The 22532-nt window shown below is 42.5% G+C and overlaps 1 protein-coding gene across 1 annotated transcript in view; it reads right to left on the reverse strand.

Annotated features, from left to right (window-relative positions):
- Positions 1-933: 933 nt before the first annotated feature.
- akap12b (A kinase (PRKA) anchor protein 12b) overlaps positions 934-22532 on the reverse strand; it is a 40455-nt gene continuing 18856 nt past the window's right edge. The window contains exons 2-7 of the mRNA XM_030772674.1: positions 21195-21297; positions 7202-7626; positions 3836-7120; positions 3416-3763; positions 2815-3310; positions 934-1326 (exon numbers count right to left, since the gene is read on the reverse strand). Coding sequence (XP_030628534.1) covers positions 2819-3310; positions 3416-3763; positions 3836-7120; positions 7202-7626; positions 21195-21297 — 4653 coding nt within the window. The 3' untranslated portion in view covers positions 934-1326; positions 2815-2818. The remainder of the gene's footprint in view (positions 1327-2814; positions 3311-3415; positions 3764-3835; positions 7121-7201; positions 7627-21194; positions 21298-22532) is intronic.

Below are 22532 nucleotides of genomic sequence, written 5' to 3' on the forward strand. Positions count from 1 at the left end.
TTAACAAAGCCAATCTTATCTATGCTTAATTTGTATTGTACTGCAAAAATAGTCCACACCTGATGTCATTTTCTTAAGCTTCTCTCACAACAAAGAAAATTGAATCATTGCCCCATAACTGAGTACTCTACATAAACCTAACCAACAGTATGAAGTGCAGTTACTTGTAGCTATGTGCACTGAAATTGTCCATTTTTAACCTTTCTTTCCACATGCAAAAGTGCATAATCACTGTCCATCATATATAACAGCGTGCCATCAATACAGTGTTATCAAATGTCATAAACATCCTTATCATGTTTCAAAAGTCATATTTCAGAGTCATATTTCAAAAATACTTGTTGTCACTTATTAAAGTTGTGATAATAGTGTTTTATTGTCATTTTATGTGATATTCAGAGAGTGTCTTCACAGTCAGGCAGTGAAAGAGAGAATGATGTATCTACAGCAGAAATTGGAAAAGATAAAGAGATTTAAAGAAGCTGATGGAAAGACAGACATATGAATACAGATGTGAATTGAGTGGTTACTGCTATGCTATGCTGTCTGTGTCCATTCACGCCTTATACGTTCACATTACATTAACGTGTCTTCACTCCTGTCTTCACTCACACTGTCATTTAGTTCATATCTGTACCATGTTTGATAAACATTTCTGCATTACTCAGAAAATTTCTATTTTCACGCAACTGGGGATTTTTGCACAGTAAGGATTATGAATATGAAGTAGCAAAAAAGGAAATAATCAGAATCAATGAGAGAATATTTTAGATATAAATAAAATATACAGGGTAATAACCCTCCGGCTCTAAGAACTCACACATACGCACACGCTCATACACATGCACACGCACAAGCACACATAGCCATACCCATACAGGTTTGTTTTCACTTTACAGGAAAAGTGTTGGGAAGTTAAAATGGCAAACATTCATCACATCAGTTACAGGCAGGATGAGCAGAGTCTGTGTCAGTTTGGCTGGTGGTGGTCTTGGATAAGGGACAGGTTTGAGGCTCTAGTGTTCGGGAAAAGAGTACAGAGTTCAGAATATATTAAGGGAGGAGGAAGGCTCTTAGGTGGAATGCAAATGAATGGCATTTATGACAGGACAGGTGCCATAGAGAAATACAAGATAGATGGAGGGATGGATGGACTGATGGATAAGTGAGAGGATGACTGACAAGAGCAGAGATATTGTTCATTGGTCTCCTGCTCCTGAGGGGTGTGGCAGAGCGCTATCTGGGTGTGTTCTGTACAACAGCCTCACACTTCCTGCTTCAGGTACGTTCCATGTTCAAGTCATGCGACTGTCTCTCCCTCAAAGACTATGAGAAACAGAAGAGATGGTAGAAAAAGAAAAAAAAAGTTAAGTGAACATTTGTGACAACCAAAATACTCTTAATTTTTTAAATGGTTTGATATACTCACAAAAGTATTCACCAAGGAGTGAAAACTTAACAACACAAAAGTAATAATAAAAGTAATATGCAATAAAAGTAATATGCAATATTGTTCATAACATCTTTTTCTCACATGGTTGCTTTGTGTTTCAAAGAACACTGTAAGAACACAGATTAAATGCTAAGCCTGAGTAACAAGGCCATTTTTTCGTACAGGTAGATTGCTGTAGTTTCGATTCCAGGAATGCTCTCTACTTCCTCTTCAGCCTTTATTTCTAGCATATTTTTTCATTCTTTTATCATCCTTTTCTCCTGCGGTCCATGTCTACTTTTCCCCATGTTCATTTATGATTCTGTGTCCATCTTATCTTCCATATCGATTCTTTCTTTTCATCTTCCTTCATCCCTTCCTCCGTCTTTCTCTACTTCTGCCCTACCGCCCCCCCCAACCTCCGCCTTCTCTCTCTCTCTGTTTTTATGACTCAGCAGAGTCTGCTGCAGTAGATGAGTGGTTGGTGTTTCTGAAGGAGAGAGTGTGTCCTGCAGCAAAGCCCCTCTTGTGCTACTATATTTCACCCCACTCTGCTCTACTGCAGTGCTGCATTAAGGCTCATCAAACATTTATCAGGGACACACCCATCGCTCTCTCTCCCTCTCCATGCTCCTCTCGCATTTCCTCTCTTCTACATTTATCCCAAAACATTTATCCTCTTTCACTTTTTATAAAATGTAATCTTTTCATTCTTAAATATGTGAATTTTACAGACACTGTATACAGCAAGCCATTTTAACTTTTTTCGTAAATTTATTCTCAACTTTACCACATGACACAACGAAAATGATTTTTTCCTGTCAACAAATTAAAGATAAGAAATTTAGGCCTGCTATCTGGACTACACTTTAAAGAAGGAAAGAAAAAAACAAGTGTGTGAATGTGAAGGGGAGGAATTATAAGCAGTCTTTCAGCACAAGTTCATCTCTCCTTCAAACAGCTTCCCTTTAAGACTCGGCCTACAAAGCAAAGGGTCAGGCCGCGGCATTCCTGCTTTGATATCGTAGGTCCCTTGGTTACTTGTACTTTGAACAAAAGGTTTTTCATCTTGCCTGCCAGCCAATCTGCCCCTAATAAAACTAAGGTCCATTGATGTTTTTTAAAAAGGAACCATGAATTGCACATTGCATTTCATGGAGGAATTCTGAAAGTAACTTATTCCGTCCCCTTTCACAGCTTTACAAATTCACTAGAAACACTTTGAAAACATACTTTTGTGAGCACATTTGGTAAATGTTAGAATATCACATTGTAATATTGATAAAACTGTGATTGGTATGACAACACTGATGTAAACAGTGTTCCTAAAAGCAAACCTTCCAATTTTTTATGGGTCTTGTGAGATGAGACATGAAACTTACCTGCTCATGATACTGTTGCAACCTCTGTGGAGACAGGTTCATTCTCAATCACCACCTCCTCAACGACCTCCATCTCTGTCACAGCTTTGGCTATTTTCTCAGCTGCTGTCTCCCCCGTGGCGGCTTCGTCTTTAGCATCTGACTTCTGACAGGTGTCATCTGCTTCAGCCTGCTCCTTGTTCTGTGTGTCCTGTGTTGAAATCTTCTTTTGAGGCTCTTCCAAAGGCGTTTGAGGGATCTCTTCCACTGATTTCTGAGCCTCAGAGCCATCGTCTTTCATGTTTGTATCATCTGCATTCACCACATGTATGACTCCAACATTGAATTCCTCTGCTGTCTCGATAGAAATCTCATGTGCCACCTGGCACTGTTTCTCTATCACCTGGGCATGTTTTATGCTTTCAGGATCTGTTTGCATGGATGGATCAGTATCTGCAACTTCTTCTTTCTCACCATTCACCTCTGTTGTGGATTGTTGTGATTTCTCACTCTGTGTCTCTGTAGTGACTTGCTGGGTCTTTTCTTCTGACACTTCCTTAAGTACTGCCTGCTCCTCTTCTACCTTCTGAACCACAGCTACTTGCTCTGGACTTGCTTCAACTACCTCTTCCTTATTCCTCAATTCTACGTCCTGTACTGTCACTTCTGTGGGTTGGTGCACAGTGGTGACAGAGGGATCTGCAAATTCCTCCTGCTGGTCCTCAATTTTGTCTACAATACCAACCTGGACAGTTTCAAAAACCTGGATGGCTTCATGGATTGTTTGTGGTAGTTTCTCAATGACATTTCGGATTGGTTCTTCTTCTTCAACTTTGTCCTCTGTCTTAACTTGTTGCTCAGGGGCTCCATCCTTTTCCTCTGAAACTGGTGCCTCTGCTGAGGGTGTTTCAACTACAGGAACCTCTTCTGATATTGTTTCGGTTACAGTTTGCTCTTCAGGTTCTGGTGCCTCTTCCACGACCACTGCGCTTGTTTCCTCCTTTTCAACTTCCCTTTCAGAGGTTTCCTCTTCCTTCATCACTTGCTTCTCCACTATACTCTGGATAACTGTCTGAACAATAACAGTGCTCTGTTCTTCTATACCCTGAGCCTCCTCACCTTGCTTTGCCTGTGACAGTGTCAACTCTTCTTTTACATCCTCACAAACGTCAACTACAGCAGTGACAACTGAGGATGCCACTTCCGTACTTGATTCAACAGCTGTCAACGCTGAATTCATCTCAACCTCATCCGTCAAAACTTGAATTTTGTGGTCTGTGTCCTGGACAACAGGAGCATTTTCCAGTACAACCTCGCTCTTTTTCTCTGCTGTCTTTACATCTGCAATGTCAGAGATTGGACTAATGACAGAAATAGCTTCTTTGGAAACTGCGAGTTCCGCAGTAGGAGCCAAAACAGGGAAAACAGCTTCCTTGGACTCAGATGTCTCCTCCACGGGGGCATCTGACAAAGAACTTATTTCTTCGGTGGCAGCCACATTAACTGCTTCTAAAGATGCTATCTCAGCACTGGCAGTGGATTCCTCAACCTCTTCAAGCTTCTGAAACTTTTCATCCTCTCTGACAACAACCTCAGTAACTTCAGCCGTTTGAGTACAGACGGGAACTTCCACAGTTGGTTCAATAGGTCCCTCTGTTTCAAACTTTGGTGTGTTTTCAATTACAAGTGGTTCCTCAAGAGGTTCTGCCTCCATTTGGACAGCACTAACCACAGCTACCTTGACTGCAGTTGGTTCCTGTAGTTCATTTGCAGACTCAGGCTCAGGTGTCTCTTTGACCTCTTCCAGCTCCACCTTCTCCTCTACAGAATTCTCCAAGGGCACTGCGAGAATCTCTTCCACCTTGGTTTCGACATCTTGCACTTGAGCCTCATAAACTTTATCCTCTGTTACAACAGCCTCTTTGGGTTTCTCACTTTCAGCCCCAACAGTGATCTCTGTGGGCAATGCTTCACTTACAGATGTGACACACTCCACTGAAGCCTTCAAGGGTGTCTCTTCATTAGCACTTTCAATTTCCTCACTGACAAGTCCTGTGCAGATGGCTGTAGCAGCACTTTTGTCATGCGCTACTAGCACCACTTTCTCTTCCTTTTTAGCTGTCTCAACCTGGAGTGGGGAGGTGGAGGTGGCAATAACTTTCTGTTGCTCCTCACTTATTGTGACTGCAATGGAATTTGGAATATCACTGATAGTTTCCACAGCCTCCTGTATAACTGTCTCAGCCCTCTTCTCCAAACCTTCATGCTGCACTGGTGTGGTTTCACCAGATGTAACTGGTGATGCTGTAATACGTGAGACAGCAGAGACCATTTCAGTCTCCTCTACTTGCTCAAGGGCAGTGACGGCATCTGAAGTCATCTCTACAATGTCTTCAGCGATTGTGTTGTCAGCTGATTTGGGTGTACCAGCTGTATCTCCCTCCTCTGGTATGTCACTCAACTGTTTCCCCTCTGCTTCATCTTGAATATCTTCCACAGTGGCTGAGATCCATGATGGTGATCGGTCTTCAGCTGAGGCTCTTGCCTGAGTTACTGGAACTGACACCTCTGGCTTCACCTCCTCCATCTTAGATTCCTCAGTTGCCACTGGTTCAGCTGGTTCATTGTCATACTCAGACAAGGGGACCACAGCTGGTGTGTCAGAGTCCTCCTCTGCAGATCCGACATCAGAAGACACCTGCTCTTGTTTTCCATCAGTTTTTTTCTTCCTACGAGGGATCAGTTTCTTTAGGGAGAAGGATGACTCTTCTTTGGGGATTTCACTGTCTGAGGTTGCTTGCTCAGCACCAGCAGCATCATCAGCCTTATCCTCAGCTTTGGGTTTCTTACGGTGGGTAACCAGCCTTTTGAGGGATTCCCAAGTAGACACAAGCTCGCCCTCTGGTTCAGGGGATGACGCTGTATTTTCATCTGCTTCTGGAGAACTTTCATGTGGAGATTCGGCAGTTTTTGCCTTTTCTTCTCCAGACTGCTGTACCTCCTCTTCAATCTTAGTCTCCTCATCATCAGAGTCTGAGGTTTTCCTGGCCCTTTTTTTGGCTGATCCTACACAGATAAGAGCCTCCCAGGACACAGAGGTGTCCATCTTCCTCTTTGGCTCCTCTGCAGTTGGCTCAACTTTCTCAGCTTTTGGCTCAGCCTTGGGCTCTGCCTCCTCACTTGGCTTTGGCTCCTCCGGTTTCTCATCAAAGACGGCACTCTCTGTTGAAGATAAGGTCGCAGATTTGGTCTTGTCATTGGGTGCTGCTTCATCTTCACTCTCAGACGGTCTCTTAACGCGTTTCTTTGGGGTTACTAGTTTCTTAAAGGAAGCCCAGGGCAAGATCCCTTCTTTCTTCTTCTCACTGTCAGAGGCAACTGCTTCTTCCTCACCTTCTTGACTTGCTTCAACTTGAGTAGCCTCACCTACAACATGCTCACCTGATTCTTCAGGAGATGAAGCTCCACTCTCAGGCTTCTGACCTTCTGCAGATTCAGTGGATGACTGGAGCTGCTCAGCGACCTGTTCTCCAGATTCCACTGCCTTTGTCTCAGCCTCCTTCTTTCCCTTCTGTTTTTTGGAGGATAGCTTTTTAAGACCAGCTCCAGTGAATAGCTTTTTCAGGGGGCTGCCTTGAGCCTTTGCCTTCTCTTGGGATGACAGAATTTCAGCCTCAGTAGAAACCTCTACAGAAGCTTTGTCAGGACTTGTTTCCTCCTGGACTGCATCCTCAGCTTTGTCCTCGTTTGGTTTGGTCTCGTCAGTGGGTTTGGAATCATCAGTAGTCTCAGTGCTTGGAGCCTCAGCACCCTCTTCTGCTTCAACAAGAGCTTCGGGTTTAGTGTCAGCTGCAGCTTGAATTTCCTCTTTTTTCTCTTCTTCCTTTTGCTCCTCAGTGGGCACATCCTCTGTGCTTGGTTCTGCTTCACCCTCCTCAGGTGTCACAGGTTTCTCCTCTTGCTCCTTCTCAGCCAACCCATCTTCCACTCCCTCTTTTACTTTCTCAGTGTCTTCTCCTGCGGCCTCCGTTGCTTCCTCTGTCTCCTTTATCTCCTCCTCTGCAGGCTTTTGCTTTGCCGCCTCCTCCTCTTTGGGTTTCTTGAAGCTTGCCTTCTTCCTCAGGTTTGAGAAGATACCCTGAGTGAAGAACCGTTTGAAGGGTGACTGTGTCTCCTGAGCAGGGGGACTGACAGATGGTTCTGCAGATGCCTCCGTTTCTTTCTTTGCATCCGGCGAAGCCTCTTCTGTTGGCTGCTCAGAAGCGACCTGCTCAGATGTTTCAGAAGCAACTTGATCAGAGGCGTCAGGTGCAGCCTGTTCAGACTGCTCAGGTGCTGCTTGCTCAGATGATTTGCCATCAGTTGAAGTCTCAGCAGATGTGCCTGCAGGTAGATCTGCTGCTGCAACCTCCTGTGTGTTGTCTCCAGCAGCTTCTGTTACCTCTTGCTCTGTCTTGACTTCGGCTTCCTTCTCCTCTGCGGGTTTCTCCTCCTCTGTTGCAGCCTCATCCTTGGTTTCTTCAGAGGTTGCTTCCGAGGCACCAGCTTCAGCTTCCTTCACTGTCAGCAGCTGCACAGGTTCTGTCTTTTCGTTCTTGTCCTTTTTCAGAGTGAATTTGAAGCCAACAAAGCGAAAGATCTTCTTGAAGCCCACCTCGTTGGACTCCGCTGGTTTCTCCTCAGCAGGCTTCTCCTCTGTGACTTTGATCTCATCTGCATCTGCAGACTCATTCTCCTCTTTCTCCCCATTTACCTGAGGTGAGACCTCATCCTGGAGCACCTCCATTGTGTCAGGGCTGTCTTCTTTCTGGGGCACAGTGTCTGTCTGGCCAACTGCAATGAGAAGAACACATAACATGTCTGAGATATCTAAACTTACAGTGCTTTTCACCTGTGTTTCTTAAATTACTCTTCATCCAACATGATTGTAGTTCACGTTGGTAAAAATGTGTGAGTTCATTTTTGGCAACCATTCATGGACAATCATACACACACACACACACAAATCACTAGTACTTAAGCCCTTGAATGAATCAGATCAAGTGAAGATGGGAAAAACATTAAGAAACCGTGAACATAACCCACTGATACAATTAATCAAAGACGGAGACTAAAGAAACAGGGAGAACTCAGCACTACATTGCAACAAAAATGACTAAAACACTTTCGCCCCTTGCAAAGATTTAATCAGGCATATGATAGCAATCAGATCTCATGTTTACATTTGGCAAACATTTTCCTGTGAACCCAGGCCAGACATACAGGCTTAGGAATGATGACAACATCCAACAACTCCGCCTGAAGGGAAATTTCCATGTTGTAACTTTCTCAATAATTGAGATAGCATTGCCAAGTCCCAGACACAATGACCCTATTAGAAAGAATATTCAATAACACAGAAGGATTTCTTATTCATTCTTCCTCATCTGATACTTGACAGAATGATCATGTAGCTCTTTGCCCTCTCTCCCACTCACTATTCCCTTCTCTCTCTCTCTCTCACGCACACGCACACGCACACACACACGCACAGAGTGAGACACAATGCTTGAAATTCCTCCCATGTCTATCTGTGTTTTGACAGGAATGGGGCGGATATAGGGTGTGTGTGGGGGGGTTAAGTTCACATGGTGAGCAGGCCTCCTTGAGGCCCCTTTTTCCGCAGACATCCAACTGTACAGCAGGGAACACACACATCTGGCTCTGCTTGCTTTTACTCAGGGGGTCCACAACCCACCCAGTGACTTTAAAAACAAATTCCCAGCATTTCTGATGTACGGGTATCACATTACCTAACTTATGACAGACAGACAAGTACGCTCGCGCATGCACACACACTCGCGGTAAGTGAGGGGGGTGGGGATGGTAGTGGTGGGGACGTATGGTGCATTAGCAGAATTGACTAACCTATATAAATGATAATACTACAGAGTTCATAAAGTATCCTGCTGTAAATGTACAAGCAATGTTTCTCATGACTGTTCATACATTAATAAATAAATACCTCTGATTTATCACCTTTTTTTTCAAATATTTTCTCATGAAAGTTGTGCAGTCTTTTCATAAAAATATCCCACCAAGTCCCATTTACACACCAATAAAACAGAGTACTTCTTTGTTAGTCACTGAGATATATCTGCTAAATCTGTTGACCACTTCCTGTTGCTAAATTACAGGAAAGCAGCTTTGCGTTGCAAAGTGGCATTCCTGAAATATCAAGATTTCTTATTTTTTTCATAGATGTCTCATTCATACATTAAAAAACAACTGTGATTACTGGAATGGTTGGAATGAAAACATTACCATGACTTTGGTCTGAATCATAACATCTTAAACTGCTTCACCACTTATATTTCTTTAATTGCCATACTGAGTGCTTGAGAGAAACTGAAACTGGGCTACATATATCTGGGAATATTTAAGGAAAACCGAGAAAAAAAATCATCAAATCTTGACACATCAAATCTTTCATAAAACAACAAATATGAGTGCCATGGAAGTAGAGCAAGGGGAGAATATAGAACAGGACGTAGTATGATAGGAGACCATTTCCCTTCCCCCATGGGACAAAACATCACATCCCCCGCCTTCTTCTACCCACCCTGCATTTCGGCTAGGGGAAGACTGTATTGTGCTGTCCTCTCTCTAACAATAGGCCACTGGTTTCTACCGGCTTGACTAAAATGGGTGGTGGGCACAGCCGCTCTATTGTCCCCTCTTTCGAACTTCTCTTTGGAGTGGTGCTGAAGGACAACACGGGCAATGCAAAACATCTCAAGGAGAAAAAAATGAATGTATCTCAAAATCAAAAATGGAGGGTGACTGAATTTGAAGAAGTGGAGCTCAATGCCTATCGGACAGAATGAAGATAGAAAGAAATGCGAAAACATTTATAAGTATACGTAGCATTTCTGACAATTAAAAATAGTCAGAGTAAAATAAGGTGACACTCAAAGAGTGAAAATGGTGTCTATTTAAAAAGCTATGCTTGAAAAGCTGCAAAGGCTGCTCACATGTGTGTGTGTGTGTGTGCGTCTGTGTTTGGAGGGGGTGGGATTAAGAACAATCTCTCACATAGTTGTCACTGTGAGGGCAGTCGTTGCATTGTCATGCGAGGCCATTGTTAAGCAAACAGTTGCAGCTTGAGAGGACCTGAGCATAAAACTACAATCAAAGCAGAAACCAGCAGGCACCCTTATGAGGGAGACTGACTTACCTCAGTCCTAGCTACAGAGGCACGATAATGCATATAAACCACACATACGCATTCAGTGACTTAGGCCATGAATGACCACCTCACAGTGCCTCAAAACCCAAGCTCAAATTCCCATGGAAAACATCTCATTCTGTGTGAGTAAACCCTGAATCCTTCCCATCGGTGGGAGTAATGATAGAATGCTGGTACTATAACTGATGCGCTGTCCATTTGGTCTTGTTCTTTCCAGAAAGATCTAGTTAGGAACAATACAAAGATGAGTGGGTCCCCTTTGATAGAAGGGGTAGAGGGAAAAGAGGCACAGAGAGGTCTAGGGTGAAGCCTACAGGCTAAAGCTTCACACAGTCCTAATGACTGCTTTATTCACTCAAACACGCAAACACACAGTCCAGATGCTTTACACAGCTGGAGAGAGAAGCTTGACATTTGGTGTTTCAAGTGTGTGTTTGTGTGTGCGCATGTGTGTGTAAGAGTCGACTGAGGTCACGGTTGTCTGACATATACTAATGTTTCAAAGTGTCTCTAAGTGAGAAACTCGAGAAGGGGAATGTGATATTGTCTCTGTAGCAGAGTGGATTTGTAGAAGGGCTTTCAGAATTGGATAGGGTGGAAGGGGTTCGTTATCTGCATTCATGCTGAGTCTCAGCGGGTGGTTGGGGTGTTGGTTTTAGAAGGTGGTATGCTATCCTGCTGTTGTTTGTTAAATTTGGCAAACAGATGCATGCAAATTGAGCCCCTTAATTACTACAGTCTCTGGGTGCAAGGAAGTTGTGAAGAGACCCAGTTTGAGGGCTTGCGTCACTCTCCAAGGACTCTCTGTCTCCCCCCTCCCCTACTTCACCCACCCCTCCCCCATCCGCCCATGTGATAGGTGTGGCACCAGGATGCCTAAAAGAATGTCTACGTCAAACCATTACACACAACAGTGTATCTCACAAATATCCAACAAACTGTCCCCGTCATACAGAGGGTACCACAGAAAGAGAAATACTCACTGAAAATTATCTAGGGAACATATATGGGACTGTTCAGAACACCCACTCTATTCCTTACATCCAGACACACACACACACACACACACACACACACACACACACACACACACACACACAGTCTCTGAAAGCATTTTCAGCAGGTAATCAATTCCATACTGCTACGCCACCCAATGAGAGCATCCTGCAATCCCGTGCTAAGATCTGAAAAGCTGAGAAAACTAATTAAATTCTCTGTAAGCTGACTTGAAACCTGAGCCGATCAGCTGCTGATTCTTAAAAAACTGATACATGTATATTTACACTGGGCATTTGCTACACAGGAACACATATTCAGAGTACAGATATAACCTTTAAAACAATCCTAGGAATGAAGGTACTTCAAAGACATTTCCAGTCACTTTTGCTTGCTGAGCTTTTATGAATGAACTTTAGTCTTTCACTGGCACACTGACAGAGGTTCAAACTTAACCAAATAAAGCTACAAATCAGAATTCATCGTATCCCCCATCAGAATCCTTCACTCTCCATCAATCACCAGAAACGTGCCAAAGTAAAAAAAATATGAAATTACACAACAAATAAACAAATTCAATTCAATTTAAATAATTTATATGATGTAAACAAAAAACCTAATTATACATAAACTGAGAAGTTACTTTTTATACCTTAAGATCCAGTCCTAAAAAGCATGCAAGAGTCAAAGAGAGAAATTTCAAAAATATTTTCAAAAATCCTGTTATAGTATATATTGCATCAGACAGCATGGAAAGGGTAAAACAAACACTAACACCACAGCATCCCTACATAGTAATACAGTCCATATAAAGATAGCTTCAAGCTACACTGACAACCACACCCTCAAAATAACAATGCCAATGCTTAGCCTGCAGCCAGAGAAGAGGCTATGGGTTTACGACACAGCGTGAACTGATTCAACTTCATTCCTTTACTCCAGAACTTAATAAGAGGACCATAAAAACATAAATCCTGTCATTAAACAGCATGGTGTCCAGCTATGAAACTTTCAGTAGAATAGATGCCAAACTTACACTTGCCTGAGGCCACAGTTTTGTTTTCATCACAGCAACAACCTCCAACTAGTGAGCCAAATTATTTTGAGGCATGAATAATTCATAAATCTACAGAAAACAATATCAGAATTTAAAGACGGACTATACCTGTGAGGGTTATTGTTCCAAGCATTGGAATTTTTTTTTCTGTTTTAAAGATTTTCTCTTTGAAGATGAAGACGCAATGATGCTGGTCGATGCTCTTTTTAAGTTCCTGTCTCTATCCGATTGTCTCACACACACGGCAGTGCAGTTGCTAGGATTTCAGGTTACAGCCCAGTTTCCTTTCTGGTGCCTCGTGAACTCTGGTTAAGGGCAGCACTCTTCTCCTCAGTGGTTCAGGGTTAGAATGAGAAGAGAGGAGGGCTACACACACATTTCAACACACACTGACACACATGTCTCATGTGGGACCACCCCATTCCCCCTGCCCCCCTTTTCCCTAAACCACCCCCTCTTTCTCTCACTCTACTTCTCTTCAGCTGCTTGCTGTCCCTTCTTTTGAATGAGTTTTCCTTCTCTCCTCCTCCCCCACCCACATCTCTCTCTCTCTCTCTCTCTCTCTCTCTCTTCCACTCTCTCTAATGCACTCAATCAAAGATATCTTTTTAAGTGTGTGTTTTACTGCAATCCCTATTAGGCTCTACCTCAAGAAGGCCATGTCAGCCAAACACAAAAAAGGAGTAAAAGGAAAATGGGTTGAGTAAGGACTCACTTGTCTATTGTTTTCTCCTACTCCCTATTTATCCACTCTGTCTCTAAGCTCTCTTTCTCTCTCTCTCTCTCTCTCTCTCTCTCTCTCATTCCATCTCTATCGCTCTGTGAGTCTACTTTTTCAGGCCCTCTACCAGAAAAGAAAACATTTCCTCACAACTATGACAACAGTAATACAGCAGGAATGCTAACTGTGACACCCACAAGAAAGACTGAGGCCCCTGAAACCCACTATAGAGGAAATCCTCTATTTGAACTGCTGAACCATAATGACATCGTTAAATTACTGGAGATTACACTATCTATATTCTATATTTCAAACCATTCCACACATTACTTCAATGTCAGCCCCTTAATATAATGTTCACTTATCTAACTTCTAGTCTTTTCATCATGTATTTTTGAAAAGGTATATAAAAAGTTTCAGAACCTAAACTGTTCAAAGTGTCTGTCTGCTCCAAAGTATGCAAATTGCTTATTTGTGTTCTAATTAAAAACAACTCAGACACATTTAATTTGGCCTTTGTTAATGAGAAATGCTTTGGAATGCAGGTAAATTCCTGAGACAAACATGATTCTAAACAGAGAACTCACACCTTGTCATTGTTCCACTGGAATGTGGGAATGCTGTGTGGAATGTTCTGTAAACAGGTGATAATGACTTTAATCCAGTTTTGTCTGGAACCCCCCTAAGACACCAGTGCACACTGGGAGATCGATCTTAAGACACCATGGAATCAGCTATACTCAAATAACTTCTGAAATCACCCTCATTTCAAGCACTAACTGTGAACCAAGTCAGTGTAAATCTCAGACGTTTTCTTGGGATATACTCAAATTCATTCTTTCCATTTAAATCTCTAAAAACTTAAACTACACCATCTAAATTGCTGCTGAATTGTATCCACCATTCACTGCATGACAGTTTGGATGTCTAATATATTTAAGAAAACATCCAGCATTTCAGTGTAATGTCAACAGACAAAATAAATATCCATAATTTTTTACTACATCAGGCCAACCTTTAAAAGCATAATGGAAATATTTATACACTCGCATAATAGTGTTGGTTTAATGTGAAGGGGCTGATAGCTTCAGCACCATTTTCAATATTATTCAACAGCAAAGCTAAAATATGTAAATACACGCTAAAAGGAGAGTGGGGGCCATTTTTAAAAGTCTGGTGATTTAGTCAGTGAATGTGGCCATTCAACAGAGCCGTCAAACAGTCTCAAACAGGGTCTGATACGAGGGATATGACACACAAGAATGACTCTCAGTGACTTGATTACAAAGGAATGTCCTAAGAACAGTCCTCTTCACACTGCAATCAGTACAACTAGCATGAATCACAGCCGCTGTACTTTAATGAAAATTCCTTAACTTCAGAAGCGCTCCTTTCCCTGTGCCCGTATGAGTCATCCAAAAGTAGGCTCTTCCTTATGCAATTTCCATACAAACTTACTGTAATTCACACGGACAGTGAAGCTTAACGCGGCGCTATACAACCATAGCATAACGTTTGCTTGCATAGCGAAATGACGCTTCAGTTAACTTAGGATAAGCATAGCATGTAACAAGGTAAAAGCAACAGCGGTGCAAAGAAAATATCTCTTATGCGATGAACGTGACTCGATGCAGAAATTCAGAGGTGGGGTCCAGTCAGGGTGGGAGTGGGAGAGATGGGCTACATGCTGAGCCTGAGGCCTTGTATGGGACAGAATGACATCATTCCACACGTACATACAAGCAAACGCACGCACGCACACGCACACACACACACACACGCACGAACACACACACACATATGCATGCACGCACACACAAGCACACCCTCTTCAATGCACGCATTTCAAGAGACAGGAAGATGATGTTGAAATAATGAGAGGAAAAGGAAATGAGCGTTGAGAGTGTATCTGCCCAGAGCTCCAAGAACTCTTTCTATCCCTCACATTTTCTCTCTTTAACGCTCTCTCTCTCTCTTCCTTTCGCCATTTGATTCTTCACTCTGCTCTCGAAACTTTTTCCTGTTCTAACTGGCGTTCTACCAATAAACTCCACGCCTGTGTCCATCTGTTTGTCTTCTCGTTTTTTTCAATAATACTGTCACCGTGAACTTTTCTTTCTAAAACTCTCTCCCTTTTGCCTTTATGACTGGGTCAAAGAATGGAAAGGAATGTTACACAGGAAGAGGAAGTGCAGTCATTCGTTGACATCATGGCTTCCTCTTCCCTCTCAGCTTCCTCCTGTTGCGTTGTGCTCTGTCTGACTTTGCTCACCCTGTTCCTGACCTTTCCAGGCCTTGCTGTCCAGAGGCTACACCGTAACTATGACTCAGTTTACTGGTATCAGCACATACCGGTCACATGTGCCATACTGACTCCAGGTACAATACATCAATGTCTCTTCTTCTTTTTCTTCCTGTTCAGCCCCTTCTCCTACTTTGTATTGACCATTTGGCATAAGTTTGATTGCCTGAATTTAAACAAGAGCATCTTAACAAAAACTCAAAAGTGCTTAAGCTAAAGAGATCAGAGCATATGGTCACAACACACACAGACACACACACAGACACACACACACACACACACACACACACACACACAGTGATCTTTACCCTCTAGCATCTTTCTCATTTTTCTCACTCACTCATTATCAAAGCCGCTCATCCTAATTAGGGTTGCAGGGGGTACTGGAGCTCATAGGGCGAAAGGCAGGGAAACGCCCTGGACAGGTTGCTAGTCCATCACAGGGCAGACACACAGATAAACACACTCACACACACATTCATACCTAGGGGCAATTTAGTGTCTCCAATTCACCTAACCTGCATGTCTTTGGACTGTCCCAGAGGAAACCCACGCAGACATGGGGAGAACATGCAAACTCCACACAGAAAGGACCCCGGACGCCCAGCCGGGAATCAGACCCGGGACCTTCATGCTGTGAGGCAACAGCGCTACCCACTGCGCCACCTTGCTGCCCCCACCTGGTATTACATATTTACAGTTTAATTACTCTATCATCATCTTCATCTTCATTCTGTATGTCTCTCCTTAACTCTCCCACCCTCTGGCTTCCTTTCTGATTCTGACTCTCTCTCCCTCTCTCTCTCTCTCTCTCTCTCTCTCTCTCTCTCTCTCTCTCCCTCTCCCTCTTCCTCCCTTCCTCTCTCTCTCTCTCTCTCTCTCTCTCTCTCTCTCTCATACTCATCCCAATTTCAGTTCTCCTGCTCCTCCTCAGACAATACAGATGGAAAATGAGTGACGAATGCTCCTGATATTTTTCGGCTGAAGCACATGGGTGTGCGTGTGTGTATGTGTGTGTGTGTGTGTGCGTGCATCTGTGATTATGTGTGGAGATATTTTTTAAACTGATTAATCTTTTGTACCCTTTTGTTTTCCTCCTCATATCTCACAGTTTTTTCCTGAATAAATCAAAACTTTAAGAAGTATTTAACTCCTTACAAAAGGCATAGATGCAAAAACCAAAAACGACATTTTCAACAGATGTGGGCTGAACAAAACTGACTTCACCTTTATTCTTGGTGGAGGTTCCCTTTAAGAGTCTGTTTTGGAAAATGTCTGGGATATTTTTTTTACCTGAACTATGCAGAAGGGAGGGAGTCTGGCTTGCAGAATATCAACACGAAAGTGCAATCAAGTTAAAATGCATTGTAGGGACAGAGAAGAGAGAGATTCTTTGGTTTTGATGGGATATTTATTTTCTGTTTGATTTTTGTGTTTTGTTTTTGCAGTTGGGATGTTGCTTAAGTGAATATGGCTTCCAAATTGCTGATGAAATGTCTTGGCAATGCAGATTTAACACTCCCAGTGTGACAATCCTCAGTAGACCAAACCCTGAAGAACCCAAGCACACAGACAGACACACACACAGACAAACAAAGACAGACAGACAGACAGATAGACACACACACACACACAGACACACACACACACACACACATAGACCTTGTGTATGAGATAATGGATGATCTCACTTTCTGGACTCACTCAAACTTTCTCCTCCCAGATGCCTGGCAGAGGGGCTATCTGTGTGGTTTTGTGTGTGTGTGGGTGTGTGTGTGTGTGAGAGAGAGAGAAAGAGAGAGAGAGAGAGTGAGTGACTGCATGCACGCTAATGTGTATGCCCTGCAAAACAGAACAAAAGAAATGTGTTGGGGTGGGGATGCTGTTTGGGTATACAGAGGATACAAACTGAGTGTGTGTGTGTGTGTGTGTGTGTGTGTGTGTGTGTGTGTGTGTGTGTGCGTGTGTGCAAATCTTTTTCTTTGGAATCATTCAAGGATTAAGGCAGATCATGTTCAAAAGGGACTGATTAGACTATACGTTTTTCCACTTTGATTTCGGGCGGTCAATGCACTGTCAGCTGCACTGACGGATATTTCGGCCCATTGTTTGTACACAGTTATAATTATTCTACTGTGAGTGTGTGTGTGTGTGTATGTGTAGTGTTGTGCCTCATCTCTGTATATAAAGCATTGCTTCTTCATACTCTATGGGAAGTCACATACAAAGATCCATAATGCTTATACATATATATACACACCCGCACCCACATACACACCATCCCGCACATGCACACCCACCCACACTCCCTGTTCCCCGTACGCTTCCCATTCCTGTGAGGTCCTGACTTGGGGGGGCTGTGACTCAGTGGGGACAGAGGGGTCAAGTTGCTGAATGTGTCCATAAAGTTCATACTCCATCCATTAAGCATGCCTAAGCTCATGAAGTCATAACGCTGATCTCTTTGTCTAAAAGACTCAAGACACTGACTGTCGAGGCTTTTATGATGTTCTGAGCCTCATAGCCAACACAGAGCTTTCTCAATGCTTTATATGCTGTGTGTATGACTTAGGTCTTTCTCTGTTGCTTTCTGTGTGTTCTGTGTGGCTTGTTGCTAATCAAAGGTAATCTTTTGAGTTCGCTGGGGATTGTAGCTTGAATGAGATAGGGGTTCAATCCTGAGGCCACACAGGAAGGAAAGTATCTGACCCCATTCAAATTTCCACGTCTCCCACTCTCCTTCCTTTGGTTCACCTATATCACAAATCTTTCTCTTTTTTTTTTTGCTGTTGTTGTTTTGAAAACCTTTGACAAATTTTGACAAGGAGGTGCACAGTATCAAAATGGTCAAATACTCACACACACATTTTCACTGTGCATTATTACAGCGTTTCAGCATCATTATGTGGGTGTGGGTATGTGTGTATATATGTATGTGTGTGAGTACATATGTTTGTATGTATGTGTATGTGTGTGAGGATGTGCGTATGTGTTTGCATGGGCGTGTGTGTGTGTGTGTGTCAGGACCTGTCTGTCTCTCTGTAGTGTTATCAAAGAAATTCCTGTCCATGCTTCTTCAGAGGCCTTCCCTGATGAGTTTATTTGGTCTACTGACAGATAGAGAGAAAGAGAGAGAGGAACCAGGCCACCAGACCAGCACTAGCCCCCCCTCCTTCCAACATCAACATCCCCTCTGACTCAACTCACTCTACTCCATTCTAGTCTACGCTGCTCTAGTCTTGCTTTTACTCTCATAATAAAACCTTCACTGTCTGTCCCTTTCCTATAAATCTGTTTCTGTCCTCAAACATTTCTTTGTCCAAAGTCTCAACTTTTCAAAACCTTTTATAACCTGTACAAAATCCCTTGCACCTATATCCTTTCCCGCTAAACTCCCTCACTTTTCTGTCTATCCAAATTCCATCCAACCAAACACCCTCTACCCAAACTCACAGTGCCACCTACCCTAAAGCCCATGTCTCTTTGCTCCCAAAGTCAGGAATTCTTCAGGAAAACCACATTCCTGGCCTAATATATCAAGTCTGAATCTGTTACAAAGACCCATTTTAGCAGCCTGCTTAGTAGGATTAGATGAACAGGTTTAGTGTTGGAGTGAAACCCCACATATATCGTAATGCCACATGTGGAGGGCAGCCTGTCTCCGGCCAATAACAACCCTGTCTGAAATCTAATTGTAACTAAAGCATTCTAACTTTTTCTCTCTTTTTAAGACTCAAACCAGCTCTCTGCTATCTCTGTGCAACCCTCTATAATAACTATCTTCTGACTGCTTAAACCCAGATCTCCTGTCTCCCCTGACAGTCAAACGTTTGTTTCATCCAAACAGCTGAGAATCATCCCTGTCCCACATCTACGCTCTGTCAGAGAGCTAATCTTCAAATGAGATTATATAGACAAAGGTAATGGGATGGTAATATGCTGGTAATTTAATTTAATCCTGCTTTTACCCACCCATTTCCTTATCAAATAACTGTGTGTGCATCCATGCAGGATCAGAGATGAGGAAAAGCTGATATGTAAGACAACCAAGAGACAGAGGAAAGACAGGAAGCGTTCTGAATTCTCTGTCTGTCTCTCTCAACAACCCACTCTCCACAGCGTGATGAGAAACAGATCAACATTATAGACAAACAGAGGAACGTTGAATGTGTCTGTGTGTGTGTGTGTGTGTGTGTAACTAGGATTCACTCATCATAAACCTCTCACACCAGAATCCACTCCTGGTATTAAACATATCAACATATTCAACCTAGAACAAATTTTTCAAACATATCCCCACACTTAACTGCATGATTATGATCAGTTTAGAAAAATACATATATTTCATTTCTACCGCATGCGGTTTCATGATTGAACACTTTCAGAGAGAAGCATATTAGACTATATGCCTGTCTGTCTTCTCATATATTGACAACATGTGTGTTTGAAGAAGAGCAGGATTACTTTGTACACGCTGAAGAGTCGTTCATTATAGAAGTTATTAAAAAGGCGCAGCTCCTTTGTGTAGTCAGACAGCATATCGTTGTATTTAATGTTGTATAGAGTTTCTCTAAGCACAGCAAGGATGGCTTATTAACCACCGCATAGTTCGCTTTGAGACCCACCAGGTCACGGCCTGCTAAATATTTTCGGAGGGAAACATGTCGGTGGTCCGTCTAAGTTGAAAAGTGCCGAGAATATAAACAAATAGGCAGTCCCACACACACACACACACACACAGGCTGAGTGCATGACTTGAGGTGAGTAGTCTGCGCCATAGACAAGTCATTTGTTTGTAACAAAAGGAAACAAGAGACTGAAGATGCTCAGTGATGTTAATTGGAAAGTGCACAGATGCGCGCACGCGCACACACACTCACACTCATACACACACACACACACACAGAGGGAATATATTCTTTTAAGTAATGTGTAATTAACAAAGTGAACATCTGCGTAGGCAAATTAATAGCTGTGCAGTCTTATAAGAGACATCAGAAACATGGAGATAATAAAAGAGTTAAAATCACTTTGCAGTTTCTCAGTCATCCATTTGAAATTGCTGACAATGACTGCAATCAGATTACCTGGTGGTACAAGTTACTTCACAAACTAGACCTGCCACAATAAGAGTATTTTTTCTGTTCCATATATTAACTTTTCTCTTTTTCTTTTTCTTTTGTAATTTAAGTTTTTATTGGAAAAGCATAATTTACATACACATCATAATTTTAATTCACAAATATTCATCCATAGGCTCTTCCATGTATTTTAGTAAAGAAAGGAACATTTTTCACTTTTTCACTGTTTTGTTTTTATCTCAGAATAACTGTATAGACAGGGGTTTGTTGATTTCCACTCACGGTGCAATTTAAGCATCCCAAGTTAGAAACAATAGGACTGTATGAAGTCAAGATGTGGAATCCATGTGGAACCAATCAAATCCCCACCTATAGAGTGTTTTATGGTACCTTAATGATGAAAAGATGAAAAAACATGATTGGTAGACACTTTCCTTACACCTGGCAACACATTTGAAATGGTCGTGTTAGTGAGAGAAGCTGGGTGTGTGGAGAGAGAGGCTTAGTTGAGTGGTTTGTGGGAGGCTCCGGAGTAAAAGGCAAGATTATCAGACAGAGAGATCTGAGGAATCTGAGAAGAAATAGCTGAGGAGATCCACAGAGCTCTCTCAACACATACACACACATACGCACACACACACACACACACACACACACACTTACACAAAACAGTAAACCTGGGTGGCAACAGTCTAAAATGTCAATCAAAGGCTCAAAACACACGCACGCCTGCACACGCACACACACACACACACACACACACACACACACAGACAAAGATGTTATGATACAGTCCGGAACACACGCACGCGCAGAGAGAGAAAGAGAGAGAGAGAGAGAGAGAGAGAGAGAGACAGACAGATATACATGCAAATATCAATGCACACACACAACAGAAATAGAAACAAAAGCAAACCCAAAACCATGGCATCCAAATGCCACAGATCCTTATACTGACAAGTGCAATCATGCACCCGTTTATATACACACACACACACACACACACACATACACACCCTCAGCTGGCGTGTTGTCCTCTGAGTGTCCATTAAGATCTGTCTGATCTTCAGTCTTCCCATTCAAACTGGAGATAGAAATCTGACCATTCTTCTGGAGCTCCTACAGAGGGAGGGAGACAGAGAAAGAGATAAAGAGAGAGGAACAGAGAGAGAATGAGAAAGAAACAGTAAGTGGGAAAAAGAGAGAGAAAAGAGAGTATAACTGATAAGTACAATCAAAATAGCATTCGATTCACAAACTGTTCATGAAAAAAATGACACATTCAGCCACAGATAATTACTGATATCTAACATACGTGAACAACACCAGGACAGATAACCCACAGCACAGGTGATAACAAGCATCATTCAGTTAAGAAATTACCATCACTAAAGGTTCCATATTTGACGATGTAATTATAAAAATAAAAATAAACTCTGTGTGTGACACATTATAGTGAAATCTCTATCTTTACTCTCTCTCTGTCTCTGTCTCTCTCTCTCTCTCTCTCTCTCTCTCTCATGGAACCTTTTCACACGGGCAAATCCACATAACACAAATGACACACACAGAGCATCATTTTACATAAGCCAGACAAGAAAAAGATATAAACCTGTCCAATTTTCCCTCAGGACACTTCTTTATACACACAGTGTTTTCACACGTATGTCAGTCACAGCAGGAGTTTGTCTGAATTAGGACCCTGGAAGCTCAAACAGAGCATATGCTACAGACATGCAACAAATACACATTTTGAGAAACATTTTTTTTTTACACATTCCCGACAGAGCTATGAGAACCTATCCTGCTCATCTGTATTGTTCGTACATGACTAACCTCAGACATATCTACCAGTCAGAATTATGATGTATGAAACAAACTGTTGTTCAGACATATCTGCCAGTCAGAATTATGATGTATAAAACAAACTGTTGTTCTTGGTCTGATCCAGTTGCTTCATGTACAGTAAAAACAGGTGTGTTCTTCTGAAAAATCACAGGACACACATTTTGCTTTTGGTCAACTCGGTAGCTTTTGCAGGGCTGTGATCCAGCTCTCGCTCTCTCCCTCTCTCTCTCTCTCTCCCTCTCTCTCTCGTTTTCTTGGCAGTGGAGCCCTAGCTGACAGCAGCACAATGGCTCCTCGCTCTGGCTATTGTCTTGGGCAGGCAGAGCCAAACGGAGCACAGCCTCCCCAGAGGAGGTTTTAATCAAAGTAATGAAATGGACCAGGTCCCAAAGACAAACAACTCCACAGTTTAAGAGGGGGGGGGGGGGGGCACAGAAAGTGAGGCTATGCAGTCCCAGTAATTTTTTTTTTCTACAAAGAGAGATTTTCATCATTGTGAGATGTGA

Source organism: Chanos chanos, chromosome 4, assembly GCF_902362185.1.
Source record: "Chanos chanos chromosome 4, fChaCha1.1, whole genome shotgun sequence".
Lineage (NCBI taxonomy): Eukaryota > Metazoa > Chordata > Actinopteri > Gonorynchiformes > Chanidae > Chanos > Chanos chanos.